Source organism: Capra hircus, chromosome 15 (genome assembly GCF_001704415.2).
Source record: "Capra hircus breed San Clemente chromosome 15, ASM170441v1, whole genome shotgun sequence".
Classification (NCBI taxonomy): domain Eukaryota; kingdom Metazoa; phylum Chordata; class Mammalia; order Artiodactyla; family Bovidae; genus Capra; species Capra hircus.
In genome coordinates this window covers 54424489-54451499 of record NC_030822.1, presented here as the reverse complement: position 1 = coordinate 54451499, position 27011 = coordinate 54424489, and the positions used below count along the sequence as shown (strand labels likewise).

At 54.3% G+C, this 27011-nt stretch overlaps 1 protein-coding gene and 1 long non-coding RNA gene across 3 annotated transcripts; one reads left to right on the top strand and one right to left on the bottom strand.

Annotated features, from left to right (window-relative positions):
• PCSK7 (proprotein convertase subtilisin/kexin type 7) lies at positions 42-26914 on the bottom strand. Of its 2 annotated transcripts, none has more exons than XM_018059740.1 (17): positions 26829-26914; positions 24954-25075; positions 24026-24505; positions 22837-22971; positions 21672-21837; positions 20187-20277; positions 19258-19312; positions 18695-18833; positions 15233-15333; positions 12319-12486; positions 11785-11892; positions 11274-11376; positions 3906-4062; positions 3171-3265; positions 2123-2216; positions 1806-1923; positions 42-1548 (listed from the first exon to the last, which is right to left on the bottom strand). In XM_018059740.1, the coding sequence occupies exons 3-17, from the start codon at positions 24491-24493 to the stop codon at positions 1186-1188; spliced, it is 2361 nt and encodes a 786-aa protein (XP_017915229.1). In that variant the 5' UTR covers positions 24494-24505; positions 24954-25075; positions 26829-26914; the 3' UTR covers positions 42-1185. The 2 variants fall into 2 exon arrangements, with proteins under 2 accessions (XP_017915229.1, XP_017915228.1); XM_018059739.1 differs by lacking the exon at positions 26829-26914 and adding an exon at positions 26135-26151 and having other exon boundaries at positions 82-1548.
• Positions 4062-11267, top strand: LOC102186229. Its single transcript, XR_310559.3, has 3 exons — positions 4062-6327; positions 9527-10574; positions 10835-11267. It is a non-coding gene; the product is annotated as an uncharacterized LOC102186229 (long non-coding RNA).

The following is a 27011-nucleotide window of genomic DNA, read 5'->3' as shown; positions in this document are numbered from 1 at the left end:
TGGTCGCTTTGGTTCTGGTTCCAGAAGTCTGAGCGGGGAACAGACAGGCAGCTCGGGTTCTCGTGTGTTCCTTGTGTTCCACGATTTCAGGGGGTGAAAGAGGGGCATGGATGACAGTTCTGAAGGGAAAGAGGGGCAGCTTGGTGACTTGTGTTAGCTTTGGGGAGGTGGCCAAAAGGAGAGGGCAAAGGGCGACACTGGAAGGTTTTTATTTTGGAAAAGCTGTGCCGAAAAAATTCAACAAAATGTTGCTGTGGAAAGAGAAAACCAAATCGTAAGCATTAAAAAAAAACAAAGTTCCAATCAACCAACTCGCTCAGAGGGGAGGAGGCCAAGAATGGGAGGGAGTCGTACCCCGACAGGCAGCCGGCCGGCCTCCGGTGGGCACGGCCATTTCCCTGAGTACTTTGCAGAGGAAGGTGGGGCGGCGGCAGACCTGCTGAAGATGCCCCGGTGGAGCGGCCTGGGCCTGGGGCCGTGCCCATCCACAGCCCTGCCAGGCGCATTGTACTGGTCATTCAGGACGAAGGGGTCGGGGTGTGCTCAAGGTGGGCTTCTGCTGATCAGGACTGATGCAGGCAGCTGCTTTCAGGGCACGTGTGCTGAGTTGGGGGCTGACTGCCAAACCAACATGGCCAAGGCCAAGGCTGAGGCTCGATGGTGAGGGGCAGAGAGGGAAGGGCTGCTGTTTCTGGCCCAGGGGTCGTTACACGGACAGGCATATCCGGGGGGCTCTTTCCAGCTTCCACCCCTAAGCCCTCTTCCCAAGGGCCCCCAGTGACATTTCTGCTGAGATGCTCTCCTGGCCATGCGTGCTGAGGGTCTAGGTGACCCACACTGCTGGCCTGCCCTGGAGAAGCAAGGTTGGAGGCTGGCCCAGTGGAAGCCCTAAGCTGTCGTCCGAGACCTTCTCACCTAAAGCTCCTACTCTGTTGGAGGAAGGCTCCGTGGCTGTTGCCAGCCTGTTCTCTGGCACTGCTGCTCTGCTGACTGGACCTTCTGCAGGCCCGTGTCCTCCCTGAGCGTGGTCTTTAGCCAGAGGGCGTCTTCAGGCCTCTGGTCCCAGCTGGAAGCACCCGGACTGCTTTCTGCCCAGAGCTCCCAGGACTAGGAAGCAGCTTTCCACACTCCTACAGTCTTAGGAAGTGAAAGCCCGTCGTCCCACGGTGGCTGCCAGGTCCCAGGTCAGCACATCTGCGCCTCCTTCCCCTGCAGCAGGTCTGGGGGCAGGAGCTGAGGGACATCCAGGGCACCCCTGCTCTGGGATAGGCTCCAGTCCCCCTGACCCAGCAGGTCCGGGGCGTGGAGCCCTGAGGTGGTGGGAGAGCCCTCGCTCTCCAGCCCCGCTCCGTCTGGATCCTGGCTGCTGCAAAGGGGCACTGATTCTAGTTCTGTCCCCTCCTCCTTGGCTTTCTGACTTCGCTGGGGCCAGTGGCACGGTCCACTCCGACAAATTGGGCGAAAGGCCACGTTCCTCTGGCTCAAGTATACTTCCAGCAGGTAGTAAATGGTCCAGAAGATGGTGAAGCAGCCAATCAGCACCAGGGTCTGGGGGAAAGGCAAGCACCTATGTAGGGCTGCTCTCCCGGAAGCCTGCAGCCTTTCTCAGCCCAGAACAGTGAGCTCAGAGAGTCTCTCTCCTTCTGGGGGCTGCCTCTCCCACCCCCCAAGCCATACCCTCTATTCCCCCCGACAAGAGAGTCAGCCAGGAAAATGGGGACCCAGGTCTGCCCAGTCCATCACTCCCAAGAAGCCTGAGTCGCCCACTGAGGACAACACCCCAGGGCACCCCTGCCTGCCCGCACCTTGAGAGTGTTGGGAGTGATGGTGTAACCGTTTTCATCGGGGATGTTCAGCCCGGGCGGGCAGGGCAGCGTGAAGCCGTCGTGCAGGTATTTCCCACTCATGGCGCTTTCTAGTAGCCTGTGGAGCAGAGAGGAGACAACGATGCCCCACTCAGCCTGGTTCCTCTACCCACCTGCCTTGCCCATCCTTCCGCCTGCCCGCTGGACAGGGTGAGGTCCCACAGCAAACAGGGGACGCAGAAAGTGGAGCTCCCTTGGTGGCCTCCCCATCCTCCACCCCAAGTCCCCGGCCCTCTGACGCCCATGTCTACACCTACCTCTGTCTGTCTCTGATGTCTACTGGACTCCACACAGAGCCATACAGGATAAGCTGCCATTGCCGGAGGACGCCGGCCTGGGATGTCTTGTCTCCTAGGGTGGCAAGCAGGGTGGTCCGTGAGTCTCGCCTCGCGGCTGGCCAGATGGCAGAAGGCCCGCCCGCCCTGCCACCCGGAGGGACTCAGCCCGCATGGGTGGGCGGCCACAGTCATCTGTGTCCCACTGACCCCGCGATTCTGCAGACCTGCCTCTCGGGTGCTCTTGGGAATGGAAAGGGGAGGGTGAAAGGGAGCACTCCAAAGCTAAGAAGTTTTTCCTCTTTCATGTTTTAGGGTTTCAGCTTTTTTCTTGGGGAAAAAAAAAAAAAAAAAAAGTCCTGCTAAATTAAAGGTCTGAAAACCACCGGTCTGGTGAGGTATACCTGAAAGTGAAAGACTCTTTGCGACCCCATGGACTGTACAGTCCAGGGAATTCTCCAGGCCAGAATACTGGAGTGGGTAGCTGTTCCCTTCTCCAGGGGATCTTCCCAAACCAGGAAATCAAACCGAGGTCTCCTGTATTGCAGGAGGATTCTTTACCAACTGAGCTATGAGGAAAGCCTGATGTATACCTAACTTGGGAGAAATTGGGAGGGTTGGGTTCAATTTCCAATTTTCTCCTTAAAATACTGTATGATTTCACATATGTTACTTCAAACCTTGAGTGGGCCTCAGTTTAAAAAAAAAATGGTGAAAATTAGTCCTGCCCTTACCTGCCTACCAGGGCTGGCCGCAGGATGGTTATATGTGAAAGAACTTGAAATGTGGTTTCAACAAGGAATTTGTGTTGCTATCCTGAGGAAAAATGGATCAGTCACTTTGCCAAGGAAGATGAGAGGTAGTATTAATGAACAAGTAATGAACAGGTCTCAATGCCCATTCTGTGGGTGAGGCATACTTCTTGGCAGCTACCCTTATGGTCCGATGGCACCCTAGGTGTTCCACCTGGGACACTTTCTTTGGGGACTCTGAGATCCAGAGGAACTGGCTGGGAGGCGGGCAGGCTTACCTACATCCCTGATGACGAGTCTGTAGGTCCCTTTCGCCCTCTCCCCCCAGCACCGCACCGTGGAGAAGGTCCAGTCATTGAAGCCGTTGGGATCCCTGGGGCAAGAGCACAGGAGACAGAGGAGGGTGTGGAGCAGGGAGTTGACCCCTTTGCCCAGGAGCACTTTCTTACTGTAGTAGCAGCTATGGTCTGAGCTACAGCCAATCAGGAGGGTGCCACGAGGGGCCCTCAAGTGCTGGCCCTTGCCCCGGGATGGTCTCAGGAGCTGAGGGGCGTGTGTCAACGTGGTGAAGTGGAAAAAGGAGACGTGGAGAGAATACAGGCTTGGGAGTCCCGTAGATCTAGGCTCACTGTTACTCTCTCAGGCACTTACTAGGTCTATGACTTGTTTCCTCACTTGTAAAAGGAGGTTACAAAGTCTACTCTCCATCGTCTTTCTCTTGGTCATGCAGAGTGGTAGGTGGGATCTAGTTCTCTGACCAGGAATTGAACCCGGGCCGCCTGCACTGGGAGCACAGAGCCTTAGCCACTGGACTGCCAGGGAAGTCCCTCTGCATCGTTCTTACAAGGACTGAAGAAAACATACGTAAAGTGCAGTGCCGAGCACGCTGTAAGCACTCGAACAGAGCAGGTCACAAAGCCAACACCAGGGGAGTTTAGGACAAGGCCAGATTTTTTCCTGGACAAGGCCCTCGCTGCAAAGAGAGCTCAGAAGGTAGGGGCACAAGTACGTACGAGTCCAAGCTGCGGGGGGCGCCGATAAGGGACATCATGCCACTGGGGCAAAAGAGCTTCACTTCCAAGCTGCCACGTCGTGGGTGGGTGATGGAGACAGTCACGGCCACGTGCTCCAGGGTCTTCAGCCCCGACATGTCCAGGTCCATCCTGCTGACTGTGGGAAGTCAGGCTGGGCAGCTGGGAAACCAGCCCCACAGATACTTACGCCCTCACTTCACCCCACCAAACACAAAGGCATATACAAGTATCTTTGGCAACCCTGACTGAACCTTGTGTACACTAGGAAAGGGAATACACTTGCTGATTTCAAGTTTATAATTTAGTTTAGAGTCCAGTCGGGAAGGCAACACATAACTAAGACACAAGACAAGAAACAAACGGAGCCATTTCCAACGTTCATTCATCCAAAAAGTAATTTCCTGAGTACCTCCTACATTTCAGGCACTGTACTAGAAGCTGGGAATGTAAAGGTAAGTTGGATACGGCCTCTGCCTTCTACCTGCAAGTGGAAAATGACATCGTATGAGGTCCACATAACTGATGCCAGAACAGAGATGAGGCAGACAGGTTTAGGCACTCAACTGTGAGACACACTCTGAGGAAGGAAGTGGATACAGATTGGTAGAGAGTGTTGGTAGAGGGTACTCTAGAAGGGAAAACGGTACATATAAAGGCAGAGGTAGAAATGACCAAGTTTCATATTGAAGGAAACACACGTTTTTTGGGGGAAAGGAAAAAACTGCTGAAGTGACGGGCTTCCCTGGTAGTCCACTGGTTAAGAATCCATCTGCCAGCCCAGGGGACACAGGTTTGATCCCTGGTCCAGGAAGACCCCACATTCTGTGGCACAACTAAGCCCGTGCGCTGCAGCTGCTGAGCCCAAGCACTGGGACTGCTCAAGCCCACACGCCTGGAGCCTGCGCTCTGCGACGACAGGAGCCACCGCAACGAGGAGTAGCCCTGCTTGCCACCACTAGAGACACGCCGGCGCCCGGGAATGAAGACCCAACAGAGCCACAGGTAAATAAAAGATGAGCTATGCACTTAAAAAAACGAACAACAAAAAAAACCCACCCAAGCTAGTGAAGTGAACAAACTTCAAGGAAATTGTACTGAAGGGAAAAAGCCAATATTGAAAGGACACACCGCGCACGATTTCATTTACGTAATATTCATGAATAATGTTGACTGTGGAGATGGAGAACAGATGAGCGGTTGCCAGGGATGGGGCCGAGGGGTCAGGTGTGGCCATACGGGGTGACAGAGGAGTCCTGGGACGGGATGGCTCTCGGCATTGATTGTGGTGGTGGATACACAAGACTACACGTGGTAAAGTTGCACAGACACACACACACACACACACACACACACACACACAGAATCTCTAACTGGTAAAATCTGAGTAAGTTCTATGAATTGGACCAATATCATTTTCTTTGTTTTCCTATTGTTCTATTCAAAGACATTTAACATCAGGAGAAGAGCTCATAGGACTTCCCTGAACCGTTCTTTGCACCCTCCTGTCAATCAACAATTATTTCAAAATAAAAAGTTAAAAAACCGAACTAGTGAAGTAGGAGACTCACTTGAGGAATATTAAGAAATTAGGCTGTGATGAGAAATGACTCTTTCCAAGACAACTTCTCTTCCATTAATTCAGGCCAACAGGCAAAGCAGAGAGCAATACCCAATTCCCAATACCCAATACCCAAGATGAAGAAGCTCAGAGAGGAAGTAAGAGATGACGGGCACAGGACCTCGGATGGGAAAGGCTTTAACATTTTTATTTTAAACAAGCAACTGAGAACTATTAGAGATTACTGTGCAAGGACGGAATTTTTTTTAAAAAGTGTTAAAGGGAGGTTACTCCTGACAGCTGTGGGTAGGCTGAACTGGAGTAGAAAGAAGAAACAGGTGACAGGAAGGCCAGCTAAAATAGCTGATTCTAGTCTATGGGTGAGGCGGTGTGGGCGTGGATAACTGGTCAAAGAAGAAAGAGAGGGGAGTTCCCTGATGGTCCAGTGGTTAGGAATCTGAGTTTTCACTGCTGAGGGCGGGGGTTCAATCCCTGGTCAGGGAACTAAGGTCACAAAAGCCGTGCAGCACAGCCAAGGTAAAAAAGAAGAAGAGGAGAGGGGGAAGAAAAGGCCCAGAGCTTCCTGTGGCCCCACTGTCTGCCCTTCCTGTTCATCCTGGCCTTCCACTCAGTCCCCTTCTCACTGGGCTCACGTCAGGGAGGAGGGCCATCACCCATTACCAGACGACACCAGCGTTCACGGGTCTACCTGCTCGATGTCGTCTCTTCACATGCCTCTCCTTCCTTGGCTCCACAGACCTTTCTCCACCCCACGTCAGCACAGACTTCCATGGCCAGACCCCGGGCCTCGTCCTTATCTGGCACTGCTTCACTTTTGAATGGGTTAGTAACTTCCATTGTGGGATTTATTATGTAAACAACACAAATTGGAACAGTAGTTGAGCAAAAATGAGAACAAAAAAGCTGCAAATTCTTGATGCGTGTTGGTAAATACGCACTGAGCCTTCTCACTGCGTTTGTCTGTGTGCACATGTGTCTTTTCTTTCACTCTTGCAACTCATGGAAGCCAATGTTCCGCCTTCCCAGAAAGCAACCAGCTGTCCCTTCGCTTTTTCCACTACTTTCTTTTTTTGGCTGCACCATGCGGCATGTGGGATCTTAGTTCCCCAACCAGCAATCAAATCCGCACTGCTTGCAGTGGAAGTGTGGAGTCTTAACCACTGGACGGTCAACCAGGAAAGCCCCTCCACCACCTTCGTGATGCCTTCATTTTCTTGCTCCTCAAGAGATCTATCAAGCTCCTCTTCCCTAACCGCCTAAGATCCCACAACTCCTCTCTCCAACACGTTCTTATTTACATTCCCTTGTTTTCTTTCCCTTTCACAGTAACTATCCGGCAAAAGGCCAGCACTGGATCAGACCAATTATACAGTCTCTTGGCTGGATTTTCTTGCTTACGCCTTTCCCACTACAAAGGGAAAACAAACCCTTTCTCAACTCATCACTTGTGCCTACTAATGCTAAGAGCCTGGGCTCTGGAGCCACCCAGCCTGGGCTCAAATTCCAGGCCAGCCATTTACTAGCTACGAGAATTAGTTTCCTTATCTGTAACACGTCCCCCTTATATGGTTCATGGTTAATCATTCTAAGATACACCCTCTGTCTCCTGTTTTCTGCTGTACCTGGGGGCTCCGGGCTCTGGAGAATAAACTTCCCAACTCCTGCCACCACCTGGCTGCTAAGCATGGGAGAAGGCACCTGGGCGTCCACCTTTTAAATGACACCTGGTTCTACTCTCATACCTCATCTTTGTCCTCTGAAGGGCATGGGGCCTCTGAATCCTGAGCCCTTTTTTTGGCCACATTGCGTGGCTTGTGGAATCTTAGTTCCCATACCAGTGAATGAACCTGGGCCCTGGCAATGAAAGCTCAGAGTTCTAACCACTGGACTGCAGGGAATTCCCAGCCCTGAGTCTTTGGAGATTCTGTGGCATAAACGAGCTTGTTGCCTAGGATCACTCTTGCAGGTATCTGGTTTGCAATTTTCTTAGCCCTGCTCACTTCTCCATTCGTGCTCTATCTTCCAAAAACGTACTGCAATCTCTACTTTGCTGTGATCTCTTCTCTCATTCTCTCTGTCCTTGTGCTCATTCCACTTCCATTCCTTCAGTCTTACTTTGGTGTGGTGAGGTTGTGCATACGTACATTTATATATGTGAAACTTACATACATATAAACTTTTACTATGCATGTAGGTGTGCTTAATCCCTCAGTTGTGTCCAACTCTTTGTGACCCCATGGACTGTAGCCCACCAGGCTCCTCTGTCCATGGAATTTTTAGGTGAGAATACTGGAGTGGGTTGCTGTTCCCTTCTCTAGTGTATCTTATTGACCCAGGGATTGAACCTGGGTCTCCTGAATTGCAGGCAGATTCTTTACCATCTGAGCCACCAAGCGACACATTACAAAGCATAATAGAGCGGAATAGAATCCTAAAAGAGACCTGAGCGTGCTGGTCTGTGTTAGCATGTGTACAGAGTGGCATGCTGCGTGCAGTTACTTATTGGCGTGTACAGGGACTTGGGTGGCCACGCGTGTGAGAACATGAGAATTATTTCATTAGAATTGAGCTAGTATATTAAACGAGTTAACCCTCAGGCCAGTGCTTGGCACGTAAAAGGCATTTATCTTTTTTTTTTTGGCTGCGCTGCATGGCATGCAGGATCTTAGTTCCCTGACCAGGGATGAAGCCCGTACCCCCTGCAGCAGAAGTGCGGAGTCTTAACCACTGGACCACCAGGAAGTCCCAGGGCACTCATCTTAGCTGATGATGATCATCATGTTATTATTTTACCTTCAGCAAGACGGGATCTTGCTCAACCACTGCCGAGAAGATCCCAGGGTTTTATTTGCCCATCATCTTACAGAAACTAGAAAAATCTCTACCCTTGTCACTATCCTTGTTTAGGGATCAGAATAAGACATGTCAATCTAGGAATCATTTGTGGAGAGGTGGCAGCTAAAGCCCTAAGTACAACTGGGCCGTCGAGGACGAAGACGTAGAGGGAGGGTCAAGAATATGGCATGAATCTAAGACGGAACTCATGGTTTGGAAGCAGTGAGGTGAGTGAACAGAAAACCAAGTTCCTCAGGCCAGAAGAGGACCATGGAGCAAAGGAGGCCACTGGAGCCACAGGAGGAGCAGGGAGGAGGAGGTGGAGGAGGGGGAAGGCTGACACACAGGCCTCGTTAATCTGGTCTGACAACAGGGCTAAGCGTCACCGACCGAGATGAGCTGTGAGCTAGCCCCGGGTCTGAGCCTGAGAGGGGCACCTCAGAGTGATGAAGTAAGTCTTCAGCAGTGGAGAGAGGGGATAAAGGTGAGCAGTTGCTTTGGTTAGTTAATTTGAAAAGGTTACTAGCTGGAGGCAGTCAGGGGTTTAAAGGTGTTTCCTAACAGATGTGCTGAGGGAGTTGGAAGGCAGAAGGAAGAATCAATGGGGAGGGAAAGACTGGGCAGGAGAGGAAGATTTGGAGCCAGGAAGGAACAGGACTGAAACATGGCTGGCGGTAGTCAGCTGGGGCTGCAAACAAGGATAAAAGGGTGTTTGCAAGAGGTGTTCAGGAATCTTCTGTAAATATACACAGGCTCCCTTGTGTTTGAGATCCGCCTCCCAAGCCCCACCCTCTCTCCCGCCCTCCAAAGACATTTCAGACCCAGAGTCAGAGCTAAAGAAACCAAAGGGCCCTCCTGCCAATGGGGAGAAATGACAACCTGTCTTGCTCTAGAGCTGCCCTGCCTAAGAAGGTGGCACCAGCCACATGTGGCTATTTAAAATCAATTACAGGGACTTCCCTGGTGGTCGAGTAGTTAAGAATTTCCCTTGCAATGTAGGGGACACGGGTTCAACCTCTGGTCGAGGAACTAAGATCCCTCGTGCGATGGAGCAGCTTAGCAGCACAAATAGAGAACATTTCCACCATCACAGAAAGTTCTCTTGGTCACCACTGCTCTAGAGTCTTGGAATTTCACCTCCTTTTCCATAACAGGAATATTCACTTCCTTCTCTCTTACAAAAAAGTTCACCTGCCAGCCCTCGGACACTGACTTGGCCAGGTCTTGGTGGGAAAGACTATCACTTGGCCATAGAGGAAGACGTTTGCTGACCGTCCGGGACTGAGCTGCTCAGCTCTACATGAACTGGACTGACTTCCTGCAGCCTCCAAGAATGCCCATGAGCCTGGACCTTCAGTTCTGTCTGGAGTCACAACAACAGAGGGGAAGACATCTTTGCTGACCCTGGAGATCAACAGACTGTTGGCTGCCCTCCAAACCCGTGAAGGGCTCCGTTAGCAAAACTTGCTGAGTCCACCTCCCTTCTCTCCGTCTTTCTCTCCCCTACTCCAACTCCTGCTCTCCTCCTCCCAGGACAATCTGTCCTTCTTTCTCCTGTTTCTTCGTAACAAACAAGCAGTTTCCAGATGCCTCTGTACCGAGGGAGTTTGTCAGACATGCTGGGGAACGTCCCTGGTTAGTGGGAGGCAGAGGATGATGAAGTTGAAAAGGACCCTAACCTGCTTCTAAGCTGACCGCCTCACTTGATGGATTGACTGTGGGTTACTGTTACTTAAATGAGAGACAGCAGCTCTGGATAGGAGGTAATAAAAGTTAAAAGATATATTGTCTCCAAGACATGTGAGTGCAAAGCCCTGAGGTTCCTACTTGAACTGCATTCCTGGGAATGTTCCTACACTCTTCTGCCTTGGCTGATGCTTTATGCCCTTTCCAAGATAGCATTCCTTTTACGGAAAATGCAATGAACCGGGCCCATGGATTTCCTTCCACGTAGAGGGGAAACTGGGCAAGTGCTGGACATGGTTAGGGAGAGAGACAACGGAACTCTTCCCACCCAGGGGAGCAGCCCCAACCCTCCCTTCTACGCTCCCATCTTTGGCCATCCCTCCTCATGGCCACTGTGCTGGTCTGATCACTTCCTAGGAGGATGGGAACAGCAAGGACAAAGCTCCACCTGGGTACAAAGCATGGCATGCTTCCAACTTTACAAAACAGTGGAGAACTCTGCTTGTCAAAATTCCTTGAGGAAAAAAAAAATCCCCAAAGAACTGGAGGTATGGAAAACTCTCCAGTGGCAACTCTGGGAAGTCTGCAGAAAGGATCCTCTAGCATGGTACCCCAGCCCAGCCGCCCTCTTCTCTGGGAAGGGTTTCAACCTCTGGGCTCAACATGAGACCACGTCTCGGACTGCCCACAAACAGCCCTCACCCGTTAGGACAGTCCTGTCGCCCTGGGTGGGATGGAGGTGGAGGCAGAGGGAGGGCCACTCCAGTCTAGAGAGCCCTCTGGGGACTCCTCTGTCCTCCCCCAACAGGTCCCAGCTGATTCTGTAATTAGACAAGCCTTCGAATCAAAGGGAGACATTCCCAGCTCCTTCACTTCATCCAAAGCCCACTGGGCTACAGAGGATCATCGGGCAAGTTCCTAGCATGGAAGTCAGAGGAACATCTTTCGACTCGTGCCTGTCCTCCCAGGTCCTGGCCCAGCCCTTCTGCCAGCCTTCCTAATGGCTTGCTCAGCAGCTCCCTCCCACCACCTGCAACTCAGGAGAAAGGTCTCTCAAGCAGCCAGGGGGCCAGCCAACTCAGAAGCAGCAACATGTCCTAAAATGGTCAGAGAGAACGCCGCAGATCTGGCTGGAGCTCAGCTCCTAAAGGAAGGGGCAGGACCGGCAGGAGGACGAGTCTAACTTCTCCATCACCCCGCCCTGAGCCTCTAGCCCGGGATTAACTCCCTTTCTGCTGACCGCTTACCATTCCACAGCACCTCCAGGGGGCGGGCGGACAGTGGGATTGCCTTGTTCTCTTTCAACACAGGGCTGACGTAGGAAGCTAAGTAAGGGACAGACGTCCAGACCTGTGAAAGGAAGAGGGGGCAGCGAATGAATAAACGTAGAGACTTCGCACAGCCAATCTCACCTACCTGACCCCTAGGGCTGCACTTTTTATTTCTCCCTTAATCATCACTGTCTTTCACTCTGCGGACAACCTGGACTGCTCCCTATGGCATCACAACACAGAGCCGGGGAACATGCTAGGTCCAGGGCAGCAGATGGGGAGCTGACACCCTGAGGGCTCCATGCAACACCAAGGTCTCATTTACTCCTGTCAGTTTAAGAAACTTTATAGAGTGTTGAGCCTGCTTCTTCGTGGGTAAAATGGGTCTTGGGTGAATGAATATCTATTAAGCACCTATGACATGACGGGCAGTGTTTCAGGCATTCAGTTCGCCCCCTTGGCCCCTCCACGCAGGACAGCCATTCACCTTGGCGGCGTTCACGAGTCTCCAAGCGTTGAGCAGGCCGAATCCGTGCTGGTGGCTGTGGCTGAAGCCGGCCTCATTGGTGATCCATTCTGCATGGCGGTCCTCGTACTGACAGCACAGGGGTCCTAGTGAGCCTTGCAGGTTTTAGGTTTCCCGACTCACCCTGATGGCTCATCCAGCCCAGACTCTCCCACAAAGGCTGCTAGGAAGGGACTCCCCGAGGAAAGCTGGGACAAAAGGGCAAAGCCCCGTGATGTCACCAGCCCAATGGCCTGCTTACAGAAGGACCTGGGAGCCCGCCCAGAATGCTCCTTTGCAGGTGACATGGCCGCAGCAGGACAGGGACAAGTGAATTCAGGTCTATGGTCTTGGTGGGGTCTCCACACTGCTTCTGTAGGAACGCAACTCTGGGAGACACTGGCACCTAATGCCTGGGACATCTAGAATCTGAACCTCCTGACACCTCCAAGCCCTCGGGATCAAAACTCTGAAGTGGGCTGGGCCAGGCCGCGCATCTGCCTGCGAAGGGCTCACCCGGGTGGCTGTGAAGACTATGATGTGCTGGACGTCACGCCACGTGAGGCAGGGCCGCACCTGCAGCATCAGGGCTATCATGCCAGCTGCCAGGGGCGCGGCAGCTGAGGTCCCCGTGTGGCCCTCGGTGCAGCCAGTGCCCTTCTGAAGGTCCCAGTCGGTGGTCACCTGGGAAGAGGAATGAGGGGGATGGGGGGGGTTACTGGTTAGGGCCTGAGTTTCCGGGGCGGTGGGGGGAGAGGGCAGGGCGGGGCCTCAGAGCGAGCGAGCCTCCTGGGACCTCTCCGTCTGGCCGGTCAGGATGAAGGAGATTCTTTATCCTCCTGGGCCTTACAGGAGAACCTCTGGAGAGCTGAGGAAAACGAGTTACTCTGAGGGTCTTGGCTGCAGTAGCGCAGAAAAGAGGTGGAGAGGGGAGAGGCCTCATGTGTCCTGATTCCTGCTCAGCTGATGATCCCTTCCCCAATCACCGCCCCCCCGGCCCCTGCCCCTGCAGCCGTGGAGACAGAAGAGTGGCCGGGGAGCTCTGGGGGCCCCCCAGCTGGGGCTGGAACAACAGTGATGGCGCCGGGCTAGGAACTCCAGCTTGGCGGCTCAGAGACGGGCCAGCCTGACTTCAGGGTGAACACAGGGAGTGTGTCCCAGGGAGAGGACAGCATTCCCCTTGCCCAGTGGTGGGCTCAGCATGGGCGGAGCATCTGCACCGCTGCCCACCCTGGCCTGTGGCAATCGACTGGCCGGGCCACCTCCCTGCTTGGGGCCGAGTGCCTCAGGTCCCCCTTCTCTACCTGCAGTCCTGAGGTGGGAGGTGAGAGTGGGGGTTGAGGGGGAGGGACATGGCACCTGTATGGCATCCAGTTCTTTCCACATTCTCATCCTCCCTGGAGCCACACAGGGTGGAGTCAGGGAGGGCCCTGCCTGAATCCATTCCAGCCCATGGCCCTCTGGATCTAGCATGTGGTGCCCATGCTAACACAAGAACATCTTTTCCTTCCAGGCTTCTCTCCTGGGTCAGATACCAAGGTGCTACCTTCTGCCAAGAGCTGCCCTTTCTCCACCATCCTCGCTGCTTGCCTTCCAGCTGTTATAGCAGCTGCCAATACATGTCATTTCCACTCAGACGCTGTGCTCTCACAGAAGAGAAGGGAAAAACTCTTCAAGTGGAAGTCTCAATGAGGGTGGGAAGCCTGGTCTGTGCCAGGGAGCAGATTAATTTTTTCCTGTTAAGGAAACAGCCTCACAGTGACAGTCTAGTGTGGAGCCGGGAGGCTGGTGAACTTGCCTCCGGTGGCAGGAGCCCTGGGCAGCAGACGGTGGGGTGGCGTGTCCCTCCGTGCCCGCCCTGGGGGAGGCAGTCCCACTGAGCTGGTCACTGAACAGAAACTGGCAACTGGTTTTCAAGACAGGGACAACTCAAAGATGGGAGGTTGGCTGAACAAACTCTCTTTGCATTTCTGGGCAAATTATAGTTCAGATAGAAAGTGGTGGGGGTGAAGCAGAGTTGAGTCCAGAGGAGAAAAGACAGGCGCCCCAGAACAAGGGGATCTTGTATGCCCGGTAACTTCTCGGCCCCCGACTGTAGCTGGGGTGAGCAAGAGTCCTACCAGGATGTTCCTGTTGCTCCTCCCCCTCCAGCCTGGCCTGGGCTGGGGGTGGGTGGTGTCCCTCTGCACCCAGACTCCTGTCTGTTAAGCAAAGCCTCCTACCCGCTTACTTTAGCTCACTCCCTTTTTTCTTCTCCCAGGGTCGGGGAAGGGGCTGGGGTCACCTGGCCCAGAGCCTTGGAACATTGTATTGACCAGAAGTCATTGAGCGGCAAAAACAGAATTTCAGTTTGGGAAAGAGAATTTGACCCAGAGGCAGCAGCCCAATTCCCAGCGGCCCCAGAGAGTCCTCCCAAGTGCGAGCCACTGGAGAAATGTGACACCGGCTGGCTGCAGCCCAGCCCTGCCCTAGAGCCCCCCGTCCCTGGGTCACTCTGTTACGGGCATCAGGACGGCCAGGGAGCTCTGAGATGATGGGCTGGAGCTGAGCCAGCTGGGGGTAGGCACTGCACTCTGAATTCCTTCACAGGTTCCCACAGCTTGAGAAACTCCACTTCCTTGCTCCAACTTCTTGTTTGCTGTGACTCCAAGCCCAGCTCCAAGGAAAGAGCTATCTCTGGGGTTGACGGGGACATTCCAGACTCCTTTTCCCACCCATGCGGTGCAGACAACCACTAGCTTTACTCCTGAGGATGAACAGGATCAGAACTCGAAGTATTTACTTAAGGACTGCATAGCAATGCAATGATGATTTTTTTTAAGCCCAAAGAAATTAGGCAAAGCCCGTATTCTACCAAAGGAAGACATTTCAAAGGTTCTTTCATCCATGTGTGCTCAGAGTGATTCCTATAAAGATATGCATATTTGTTAAGTTAAAAATTTAAAGATGAAGGAGCTTCCCTCATGGCTCAGTGGTAAAGAATCCGACTGCCAATGCAGGAGACACAGGTTCAATCCTTGGGCTAGGAAGATTCCCCATGCCTTGGGGCAACTAAGCCCTTGCGGCACAACTACTAATCCCGTGCTCTGGAGCCTGGGAGCTGCAAGTACTGGGCCCATGTGCCCCAGAGCTTGTGCTCTGCAACAAGAGAAGCCACCCCAGCGAGAAGTCCAGACACTGTAACGACAGAGCCCCCCACTTGCCGAAACTAGGGAAAAGCCCATGCAGCAAGGAAGACCAGCACAGCCATACGTAAATAGGATTTTTAAAAATTTAAAGATTAAAGACCCTTTACACAGATACATTTAGAGTCCTCAACTCCATTCTACCAACAAGGGCAGACTCTTAGGGAAACAGATGTGCTAGGGAAGAGGATCCCGAGAGCCGGGCTGGGGAGCAAAGGGCCGGCAGGGTGGGGCAGCGCACTCACGATGCTCCGGAGCATCTTATCCCCGCCGCTGAAGGTGACCGCCAGCATGGAGGCACACTCCTCTGCGTAGAAAGGCATTCGTCCCTCCTCATCCACAGCACCTGAGGGAGGAGCAGAGAAATGGGAGTGGAGGTGAGGGTCTGAGAACATCAGACTTACCTCTGAGTTATCATCGAGGGGTTGGTCCTGGGCTTAAAAAATGATCTCAGTGGTCCAAGTCCTTCAAGTACCCACATGCCTCCCCTGGACAAGCAGTCTCAAATGGCAGAGGGTAGTATGTGCCGAGACCATTCTCTCAGCAGACTGCAGGGGGTGGCCACTCGACACGGACTCATCCATTCACACATGCGTTTCTCAGTTACTTATCGGTTATCTACCGCGAGTCACACACTGTGTGAGTGAGAGATGGGGACTGTGGGGAAAGGCCACAGACCTGATCTCAGGGAGCCCATGGTCAGAGCGGAGGTCAGGGAAGTAAGTACAGTTGGGATGGTAAATGCCTACAGCAGGGAGCACAGGTAAAAGGCAGTTAATTTAGGCTGGTGTGGCGGGGAGGTCAGGGAACGTTTCGGCAGAAGGGAAGTGACCCGTGGGAAGAGAGGTTGGAGCAGAGGCCCAACCAGCTGTGGTGGTGGAGCTGGGGGCTGGGGGCGCAGAGGGGGTTATCGCAGATGATGGGCAGAAAGTGCTCCCAGGAATAACTTATAAGGAAGTCCTGACCTCCCCTGAGAGCAGGGCTGGTTCTTCCTCACTATGAGTCTGAAGAGAGACTGTGCACACACACTCAGACAGACACATGGAAGCTGGGGGCACACCCAGACACACGGTCCCCTCACCCCGGAGTGACACCCAGACACACGGTCCCCTCACCCGAGTGACACGCACCCAGAAACACGATCCCCTCACCCGAGTGACACGCACCCAGAAACACGATCCCCTCACCTGAGTGACACACACCCAGACACACGGTCCCTTCACCCCTGAGTGACACACACCCAGACACACGGTCTCCTCACCCGAGTGACATACACCCAGATACACAGCCCCTCACCCGAGTGACATACACCCAGACACACGGTCCCCTCACCACTGAGTGACACGCACCCATACACCGAGATACATGGCCCCTCACCCCTGAGTGACATACACCCAGACACATGGTCCCTTCACCACTGAGTGACACGCACCCAGATATACCATCCCCTCACCCGAGTGACACGCACCCAGACACACGGTCCCTTCACCCCTGAGTGATACACACCCAGATACACGGCCCCTCACCCCTGAGTGATACGCACCCAGATACACGGTCCCCTCACCCTGAGTGACACGCACCCAGAAACACGATCCCCTCACCCGAGTGACACACACCCAGACACACGGTCCCCTCACCCGAGTGACACACACCCAGACACACGGTCCCCTCACCCCTGAGTGACACACACCCAGATACACGGCCCCTCACCTGAGTGACACACACCCAGACACACGGTCCCCTCACCCCTGAGTGACACACACCCAGACACACGGTCCCCTCACCCCTGAGTGACACACACCCAAATACACGGTCTCCTCACCCGAGTGACATACACCCAGATACACAGCCCCTCACCCGAGTGACATACACCCAGACACACGGTCCCCTCACCACTGAGTGACACGCACCCATACACCGAGATACATGGCCCCTCACCCCTGAGTGACATACACCCAGACACATGGTCCCTTCACCACTGAGTGACACGCACCCAGATATACCATCCCCTCACCCGAGTGACACGCACCCAGACACACGGTCCCTTCACCCCTGAGTGATACGCACCCAGATACACGGCCCCTCACCCCTGAGTGATACGCACCCAGATACACGGCCCCCACCCGAGTGACACGCACCCAGACACACGGTCCCCTCACCCTTGAGTGACACACACCCAGACACACGGTCCCCTCACCCTTGAGTGACACACACCCAGACACATGGTCCCCTCAGACACACGGTCCCTTCACCCCTGAGTGACATGCACCCAGATACACAGTCCCTCACCACTGAGTGACACACACCCAGACACACGGTCCCCTCACCCATGAGTGACACACACCCAGACACATGGTCCCTTCAGACACACGGTCCCTTCACCCTTGAGTGACACACATCCAGACATACGGTCCCCTCACCCGAGTGACACACACCCAGATAAACGGTCCCTCACCACTGAGTGACACACACCCAGACACACGGTCCCCTCACCCCTGAATGACACCCAGACACACGGTCCCCTCACCCATGAGTGACACACACCCAGACACATGGTCCCCTCAGATACATGGTCCCTTCACCCCTGAGTGACACGCACCCAGACACATGGTCCCTTCACCCTTGAGTGACACACACTCAGACACATGGTCCCCTCAGACACATGGTCCCTTCACCCCTGAGTGACATGCACCCAGACACACGGTCCCCTCACCCTTGAATGACACACACCCAGACACACGGTCCCCTCACCCCTGAGTGACACACACCCAGACACACGGTCCCTTCACCCCTGAGTGACACACACCCAGACACACGGTCCCTTCACCCCTGAGTGACACACACCCACACACCCAGATACATGGCCCCTCACCACTGAGTGACACACACCCACACACCCAGATGCATGGCACCTCACCACTGAGTGACACACACCCAGACACCCAGATACACGGTCCCTCAGCACTGAGTGACACACACCCAGACACATGGTCCCCTCACCACTGACACACACACCCAGACACATGGTCCCCTCACCACTGACACACACATGCAGATACACGGTCCCCTCACTCCTGAGTGACATACACCCAGACACATGGTCCCTTCACCCGAGTGACACACACACACAGAGTCCCTTCAGCTCGAGTGACACACACACACACACACATCCAGATACATGGTCCCCTCACTCCTGAGTGACACACACATACACACACACCGACATACTTGGTCCCCTCACACACACACATCCAGACACATGGTCCCTTTACTCTTGAGTGACACACACATATACACACTGAGATACATGGTCCCCTCACACCTGACACACACACACACACACCCAGATATACAGTCCCTTTACCTCTGAGTCACACACACACACACATCCAGATACACGGTCCCTTCACCCCTGAGTGACACACACTGAGATACATGGTCCCCTCACCTCTGACACACACACACACACCCAGATATACAGTCCCTTTACCCCTGAGTCACACATACACACACACCCGGATACACAGTCTCTTCACCCCTGAGGGACACACCACACACACACACTGAGATACATGGTCTGGTCACCTCTAAGTGACACACACACCCTCAGATACAAGTCTCCTCGCTGCTGAGTCTCTCTTTTTCTCTCTTACACACACACACACAAACGTGAGCACCCATGCGCTGTGGGACCCCAGGCCCACTACCTATGGTGACGGTGTAGATGGAGTTGGCGTAGCCATCATAGTTGCAGTTGTCGTTGTGCTGGCCCCCATTGCCACTGGCCACCACAAAGATGCTCCCAAAGCCCTGGCGGCCAGCGATCACCCCGTGCTGCAAGGCGGCCTGAGGAGCGAAATACGCAGCTCAGCTGAGGAGCTCACAGGAAGACCCTACCCACCAAGCCACTCGCCCTCCTGTCCCCTTCTAGAGGAAAACACAAAACCCCAAGGGCATTGGATAAAGGAGAAAGAGACTTAAAGATGGCCTTGAGAGGGTAAGGGGGCTGTTAGTGGAACAACTGCTTGATGGATGCGCTCTGCTTATCAGAGCAGGTGGGGCCAGAAATGCGGAGCCGAGCACAAAATCAGAGCAAAGCACTGCTCCATTCTAAGAAAGTCCCCCTCACCCCTTCACCCCGGGGCAGGAGTGCTGTTCCCAAAGGAGCGGTGGGGGCTACAAGGCAGGTCTGAGGGAGGGCGGGAGCAGTTCCGGGAATGGGATGATGAGGGTGAACTTGGTCCCCAAGGACTCCACAGTTCCCAGCTACCTTGCCCAGCTGGTGGGGGCCGTCCACCGTCTTCCCGTCATCGTCTGGTCCCCAGCTGTGGAGAGACACCCAGTGGGAAGAGCCAGGGCCAGGCCGTGGCTGCCCACCCAGCCCAGCCTCGGCGGGCCATCCCTCTGCCCCACGCTTCCCCTCCTCCCAAGGGCTCCAGCCCAGGACTCGCGTGATGGAAGGACGTAAGAGTCTAGCCCTCACTCCAAAGTGGAAAACAGGACGTGCTAACATTCTTGTCCTTGGAAACCTTCCCAGTTTAGGACTACTCTAACCTGCTCCTAAAAACCCCTTCTCAGGTCCCCAGGGAGTACAGTGTGGTGGAAAGGGATGAGAGACCACCCCTTCCCCACCAAAGAAGCCAATTCTAGGCCTGATGGCAGAGCGCCTGCAAAGGAAGTAGACAGCCTGTGTAAGCTGTCTAGGAGTTCTCTGTCGTTTCTCTGCGTGTGGAGGGCGTCATGTATCTACAGGAGATGCTGGCTGGGGAAGAACAGGCTGCTGCCGATGCGGCGCGAGCAGCCCAACCTCAGCTCCTCATCATCCACCCCCTTCCTGCCAGATCCACAGCTTGGAGCTGCCGGTGTGTCCCTGGGTGGGGCAGAGGGGCTTTGAGCTGTGTATTCAGCCCAGCTGTGGTAGGACAGGAATCCTGAATTTCTTCCAGAACATTACGAGCTTATTAAACAAATAAACACGAGGCAGGATGGAATACTCCTTGTGTGGCAACCTGATCACTGGGGTGACTTGGGGCTTAAGACAGAGAACCCAGAAGCTGGGGGTCTGGAGAAATAAGGGCGGTAGACTTACAAGCTGTACCCCATGGGAAAGCCCGTCAAACACACTGCTGTCCTCTGGTTGGGGGATTCGCCCGGTGCCCCACTTCCGGCCCCTTTACACTGTTCCTGGCGGCGCCTCACCTGCAGCTGTAGATGTCGTTGATCTGATAGTGCTTATTGAACGCCACAGCCTCCATGCTGTCTGTCAGGGGTCCATCCAGTACTCGGATACCTAGGCGGTGTAGGCCATACCAGCTCCTCAATAATGCTGGTCTCCTACATAGGGAGCTGGGTGGTTGTGGGGGGCCCCTGTGGAGACTTACTTTTCTAAGTGCTCTCGGATCTTTTGCATCTTTATACCATGTGCATGTACCTGGCCAAAAATATTTTCTAATGTAATGCTAAATCTTAGACTTTACGGATCCTGGGGTCTGATGGCCAGAGGCACGGGCTAGAAGGTAGGGAATCCAAAGTTCCCTTTTTTCACACATCCTTTATCTCATAAAATACTGCAGTGGTGCTTGACACAGATGGTATTCAACAGATGGTTCTCAGCCCATTGCTCCTCCCATGGACGTCTAGTCTCACCTTCTAAGAAGGGGCAGGTCACATCCTGGTGGAGCTCTCAGAAGGGACCTGGGCTCCCTCCCTCCGTAGTCTCATTTACAGAGAGGGCTGCTGACCCCTGCTGGACTATAGGAGGAATGCAGCCAATCTGTTCCAGCCTTGTAAATGCAGGCTCCAAGCGTTTATGAGAAATCACCAGGAAGGTGTCCGCATCCATTCCCTTCACCCTCTGCCTTGATGGACAAAGACTGAGAGGCCGAGGAGCCATAGAACCACCCCAGTATGGGCCAGGGCCACTCAGGTCTCTTGAAAGGATTGGGAGCAGACAGTGACCATCAGCAGGGGTGGGAGCTAGGGAGCTGGGAGAAGGGAGAGAGGCCTCCACAGACACATGGGATCAAGAAAGAAGGGGAGATGAGGAGGCCATTGGCAAACCATGAAAATACGAAAACATGGATAAGTAAAAGGAGCTATCATTGCAATGAGCTGAGCACTGATGGGGCATGACCATGATCAGGAAAAGGGAAGCGGAGTCTGAGCAGCTGTCCTTGGGCCGCCATCTCTCACCCACCTCATTTTCACGCTCTTAGCTGTTTTATATACTCATGCGTGCTCAGTCATGCCCAACTCTCTGAGACCCCACAAACCCTGCCAGGGTCCTCTGTCCATGGAATTTTCTAGGCAAAAATCCTGGAGTGGGTTGCCATTTTCTACTCCAGGGGATCTTCCTGACCCAGGGATTAAACCCATATCTCTTGTGTTTCTTACATTGATTGACAAGCAAATTCTTTACCACTGAGCCACCTGGGAAGCCCTATTTAAAGTGGGGTTTGCTGCTAAAAACATGTTAGAAACACCAAAGCACTGAGAAAAAAATCAATGAGCCGATCTGTCCTGCAGATACCTATTTATAAGCGTTCCCTTTGCTTTCTGCTGTGTGTTGAAGGTGAAATAAAGTCGTGTTGAAATTCAAGGAGGAGGGACAGAGGATGAAGACAGCAGTCATGGGGTGGAGGGGTGGGGGGGTGGGAGGGTGTACCGAGGCTGGACTGGAGGTACCTGCTATGCGGCTCCCGAACGCCACTCCCACCGCACAGAAGCTGTTGTTGGGCACAGCAGCAATCTCGCCCGCGCACCGCGTGCCGTGGTGGTTGCCATTCTCCAAGTCTGGGTGGGGCATGGGGTCAGGGTCATTAGAGTTGAGGTCATAGCTGCCCTCAGGGCTCTGAAACATGGCAGGGGAGGAGGGGGGAGATGTGATCACTCACTGGTTCCAACCGGTCAGGTCTTGGAGCTCAGGAAGAGAGAACTGGGGGTTTGGGGCTCTGAGCCAACGCTGCAGGCCCATCTCTGCCACCCACACGGGCGGCATAAGGACAGGACACCTAGGGCAGAGCTGAGAAGTGCTGCGTGTTGTGCTGTGCTGTGCCAAGTCGCTTCAGTCGTGCCCGACTCTTTTTGACCCCATGGTCTGTAGCCTGCCAGGCTCCTTGTCCGTGGGATTCTCCAGGCAAGAATACTGGAAGAGTTTGCCATCTCCTTCTCCAGAGGACCTTCCCGACCCAGGGACTGAACCTGTATCTGCCAGGCCTCCTGCGCTGGCAGGCAGGGTCTTTAGCACCAGAAGTGCTATAGCTCTAGGCAAACTTCTCTCTTGGCCATTATTATAGAAATATGCCCTGGAGCTCTTCCATGGTAAGCCGGGGATAAAAGAGGCTTCTGGCTACTTAAAGGGCAGGCTTTACAGAGGGGGAGGCACTGCCACTTAGACCCTGATGCTGGGAGGGACTCGGGGCAGGAGGAGAAGGGGACGACAGAGGATGAGATGGCTGGACGGCATCACCGACTCGATGGATGTGAACCTGAGTGAACTCCGGGAGTTGGTGATGGACAGGGAGGCCTGGAGTGCTGCGATTCATGGGGTCGCAAAGAGTCGGACACGACTGAGCGACTGAGCTGAACTGAACTGAACTGACTCCTTACTTCCCAGGGCAGGGAGTGGCAGCAGGATCCAGGAAGTATCTCTCTGCTGGGCTGGAGCCTGTGTCCTAGCTGCCAGGCCACAAGACTGCCTGGGGGAGAGGAGCTGATGAAGAGCAGCATCCTACCTCCCAGCCCCTTTCCTCTGGCCCAGTGAGAGGTCACTGGGGAAAGGGAACAGGCCTGAGGCAACGTCAAGAATCAGGTAAGGCCTGGGGGCGGGACTGACTCCAGGACCACTCACGTAGTTGGGTGCGATGTCCTGGATGGTGTGCTCCACGCCGTCATCCACAACCACCACGGTCACCCCGCGCCCGGTGACATTGCGCTCCCAGACACCCGTCACATTGATGTCCCTGCCGGGGCTCCGCCGGTTATTCTGGGGGAGAGACGGAGTCAGGAACTGCTCTCTGAGCCTTGGGAGTCCAGCGATGTGCCGCACAGCCCACAGGGAGACAAGCATAGCAAGCACCCCCTTCGCACTCTTGGCCACTGTCAGGGGGCCAGAGAGAGGGGTGGACAAACAGGGGTAGGTGGGGACGGAGCCAAGGAGGAATCTGTGAGAGCTCTGCCACAGCCCAGGTGTCCAGGAAAGCTTGGCATCACTCATGGGCAACAAGGGTGAAACAGTGACTAGGGTTAAGGGCTGGGTATTAATATGCTGTATGATATACATTGGGACCTCCCAGATGGCACTAGTGGTAAAGAACCTGCCTGCTAATGCAGGAGACGTAAGAGATGCAGGTTCAATCCCTAGGTTGGGAAGACCCCCTGGAGGAGGGCACAGCAACCTACTCCAGTATTCTTGCCTGCAGAATCCCATGGACAGAGGAGCCTGATGGCTACAGTCCAGGGGGTCACAGAGTAGGACATGAGTGAAACGACTTAGTATCCACTGCATGCATGATACACATTATATTAACATTGTATAATATTATATTACCAGCTAACCCCTGCACAGGCATGATATACACTATATTAACATTGTATAACATAACATTACTAGCTAACCCCTGCACAGGCATGATATACATTATATTAACCTTGTGTAATATAATGTTACTAGCTAACTCTTGTAAAGTGTTTCCCATGTGTCTGGCACACATACATTAGTTCACTTAACTGCAACCATTCCGTCTCCATTAACAGAGAGGTTAAACAGTGCACCCAAAGGCACAGGCTAGTCAGTGGCAGGCAGCCCAGGCGGCCTGGCCCCAGCACCCGCGCCGGGCACCGCAGTCCTCTGGCTCTCTGGGAGTGAGCACAGGGCACGTGGAGCCCGAGGATGAAGCCTACCATTGAAGCCCACGGAAATGTCTCCTCAAGCAAAGGATGGGAGGCCCCTGAAGAGTTAACACAGACAAACGCCCACTAGAGCACCGGGTACCCCCGCCCCAGCTGTCTGAAGTTGGAAGCGGCAGGGGTGGACTCACCAGGTGCCACTGCTGCGGGTATTTGGGGTCATTGAAGTGGACGCTGCGCTTGGTCCGCTTGAGCAGCCTCTGTTCCGAGTGCCAGCGCACAGCTTCGTGCCTGGCCAGCACGGCCTCCACCTGCTGCCGGACGGCCTCGACCTGCCGGGCCTGGCGATGCCCCGCTGGCTGAACCAAGAGGTAGTGCCCCTGGAGCTCCCCGATGCGCCCCGCGTTCATCAGCCCCGTCGCCTGGGCCAGAGCATCTGCCCGCCGTTCCAGCGACTCCTCTGCACCCTTGCCTTCTGGACCGTCCAGACGCACTGCCCAGCTTAGCCCCCTGGGGCCCTGGACCCCGGGCCCACCTGCCCCCACCAGGCCCATAACCCAGGGAAGCAGTAGCAAGAGCCCAGCTAACTCCAGCCAGAGGCCCGTGGGCAGGCCCAGGGGGGCATCTGAGTGTGGCACTTTCTGCCTCCCTTTCGGCATCAGAGCAGTAGTCTGCGGACAAAGAGAAGGACAAGAGAGGTAAGAGAGCTGATAATGGCAGGAATCTCAGGGGGCAACCGAGCACCAACCTACCACACCCGGAGACTCCTAACCCATGCCTTTTAAATCATTAAATGTGTGATCCTTTTAATTCACACCGATCTCTGACCAACAGGGATAAGCCCCTGGGGGGAGTGGGGGCAGCACTAAGCCTAGTGGGTCCCTCAATGGCACGATTATCACGAGACAATCAAGCAGGAATGCCCAGGTGCTAACGGGTACCACACTGCTCTTCCCCACTGTTGCCATCTTGAGCTCAGAAGTCGTATCGCTCCTGCCAATTCCTGGCAGCTCCATGATTGTTCTTTAGAAAAGACCCTCCTCCCTTCTTCAGAGGGGACAGAAATCTTCCCCCAGCTGACTTCTCAGCTAACTTCCCACGGTGGGGGCCCATTCCCACCTGGACTCAGAGTGAGGCTGAGCTCCTGGTCTGGTTAACCACCTCACGCTCATTTTGTGCAAATGGAGAAAAGGCATTCCTTCCGTTGTGAGTAGCAGTGACTCCCAGCACAGACCGCAGACCTGTAGGTCCCAAGAAAACAAGAAACGGTGTCCTCCCAAACCCAGTGGAGCAGGCAGAGGCTATCCAGGAACCCTGGGATCTGTGACCAAAGAAACTGCCAATGAGCACTTGCAGGAATCTCAAATAGGTCACAGACTGGAACCAAACTGGTATTGTAAGGCCAGATGGGTACAAAACCCAGAAACCGTACTTCTCATCCTAATTATCGGGCCATCCTCTTTTTTTTTTCCTAGATGCCGAGAAGAGGCCTTGAACTCTTACCCAAAACTTCTCTTGAAAAAGTAGATAAGGGGACTTCCCTGCTGGTCCACTGGCTAAGACTCTGTGCTCCCAATGCTGGGGGCCTGGATTTGATCCCTGGTCAGGGAACTGATTCCACAAGCAGCAACTAAAGATCTGGCATGCCACAATTAAGACCCGGTGCAGCCAAAATAAATAATAGACAACTAAATATTAAAAAAAAAAAAAAAAGAACAAAAAAGTAGGTAGGACTGCTTCTTAGAAGTCTGGGTGGTAGCTCACTTCCTGGTTTCTGTACCTGTGAAAGACGCCAGGGGAAATAAGAGTAGGAGGAGGCAGGGGAAGAATGGGGAAAAGCTCAGAATGCAAACAAAACTGAACAGGAATAAGAGGCAAGTGGGTGGGGTGGGAATTGGAAAGTACCACTACAGGGCTTCCCTTAGTCACTAGCTCAGCAAGTTGTCTGTGAAGCGTTCTAAACCTGGGACGGCCACCCATGGCTTGACAGAAGGGCCAAATTAGTGGGCAAATGTGGGGACAGGGACAGGTGACTGGGCCGTGGGACAAGTGTGTCTCTACTGGTGGCTGAGCTCCTTCAGAAGCATCTGCTCTCTGGTGAGCTGGGGGTGGGTGGGCGGGTGGAGGGGGTCACCTTGAGGCAGGGCTTAGTACCTGCACACATACCCAAGTGGATCAGTCTGAAAATATGGGTATTGTACACAAGTCTTTTTGGAAAGGGAGAAGGGAACCTCCACCACCTAACATTTCCTTCCCCAGATCCATGTATCTCCTTCTCTCTTAGGTTCCCAGGAAAATACCTCCCTGCCCGCCAGCAGCCTTCACTGTCCCAAGACATTCAGGTGTCCTTCCCAGTCTGCAGGCCTTACTGAAGCAAAACAAAATTCTTGTGAGATAAGTTGACAGCGACCCAACTGGGCAAGGCTCCTTCAGTCTAAGCGGAGCCCACATATTTCCGGAAGACAGGGGAAACCTGACCACCACATCCTCCAGTCCTTCTGGCAGGGCAGGACTTGACCCCGCAGCTCACCTCCACCCTCGGCTTTTGGGAAAGGAACCTTAGATATCATCTGAAAGCAGATTTCAACTTTGCCCCCAACTAACTAGGCGTGTCTCCACAGCTCTTAGGTGCCAAGGAGGGCAGCCCGAGTCCAAGATTCCTGTTCCCAAAAGGCTGTCTTCCTCCTCCTCCTCTTGGGAACCTCGCAACCTCTACAACCTGTTCCTAGAAATCAGGCTGCCTGCCAGAGGTCAGTTTCACCGACCGCTGGCCTCCAATGCCCGGTGCAAAGGGCCCCCTCTCCTCAGAGGACCCGCACGATCTTGGAATCCTGGACGCCGTGGCCCCTTCTCCCTGGGCTCGCGCACGCGGGGAATGACGGCACCCTCTGGACAGCTCGCTCATCCTCAGACAGCGGCTGCAGCCCCCCGCCACCCCCAGTTCTAGAGCACCCGGACTTCCCATGCCCCGCCCCCACCGAGTTCCCAACTCACCGGCCCGGCCGCCGCCGCCGCCGCCGCCGCCCGCCTGCGGAAACTCGCGGCTCCGCGGGAGCCCGAGAAGCCGGTGACAGCAGCATCACTTCCGCCCGGCGGCGCAGCCAATCAGCGGCGGGCCCCCGGCCGGGCCGAGAGAGTGGCCAGGAGCCGCCGGCGACGCTGCGGGGCGCGGGGGCG

Coding starts and splice junctions, on each gene's coding strand:
- PCSK7 (XM_018059740.1), bottom strand. CDS start 24,493: ATGCCGAAAGGGAGGCAGAAAGTGCCACACTCAGATGCCCCCCTGGGC. Junction 20,278..21,671: donor GTTCGGGAGCCGCATAGCAG/GTACCTCCAGTC, acceptor TACACCGCCTAG/GTATCCGAGTACTGGATGGA. Junction 11,893..12,318: donor TAGTCTTCACAGCCACCCGG/GTGAGCCCTTCG, acceptor CTGTGCTGTCAG/TACGAGGACCGCCATGCAGA.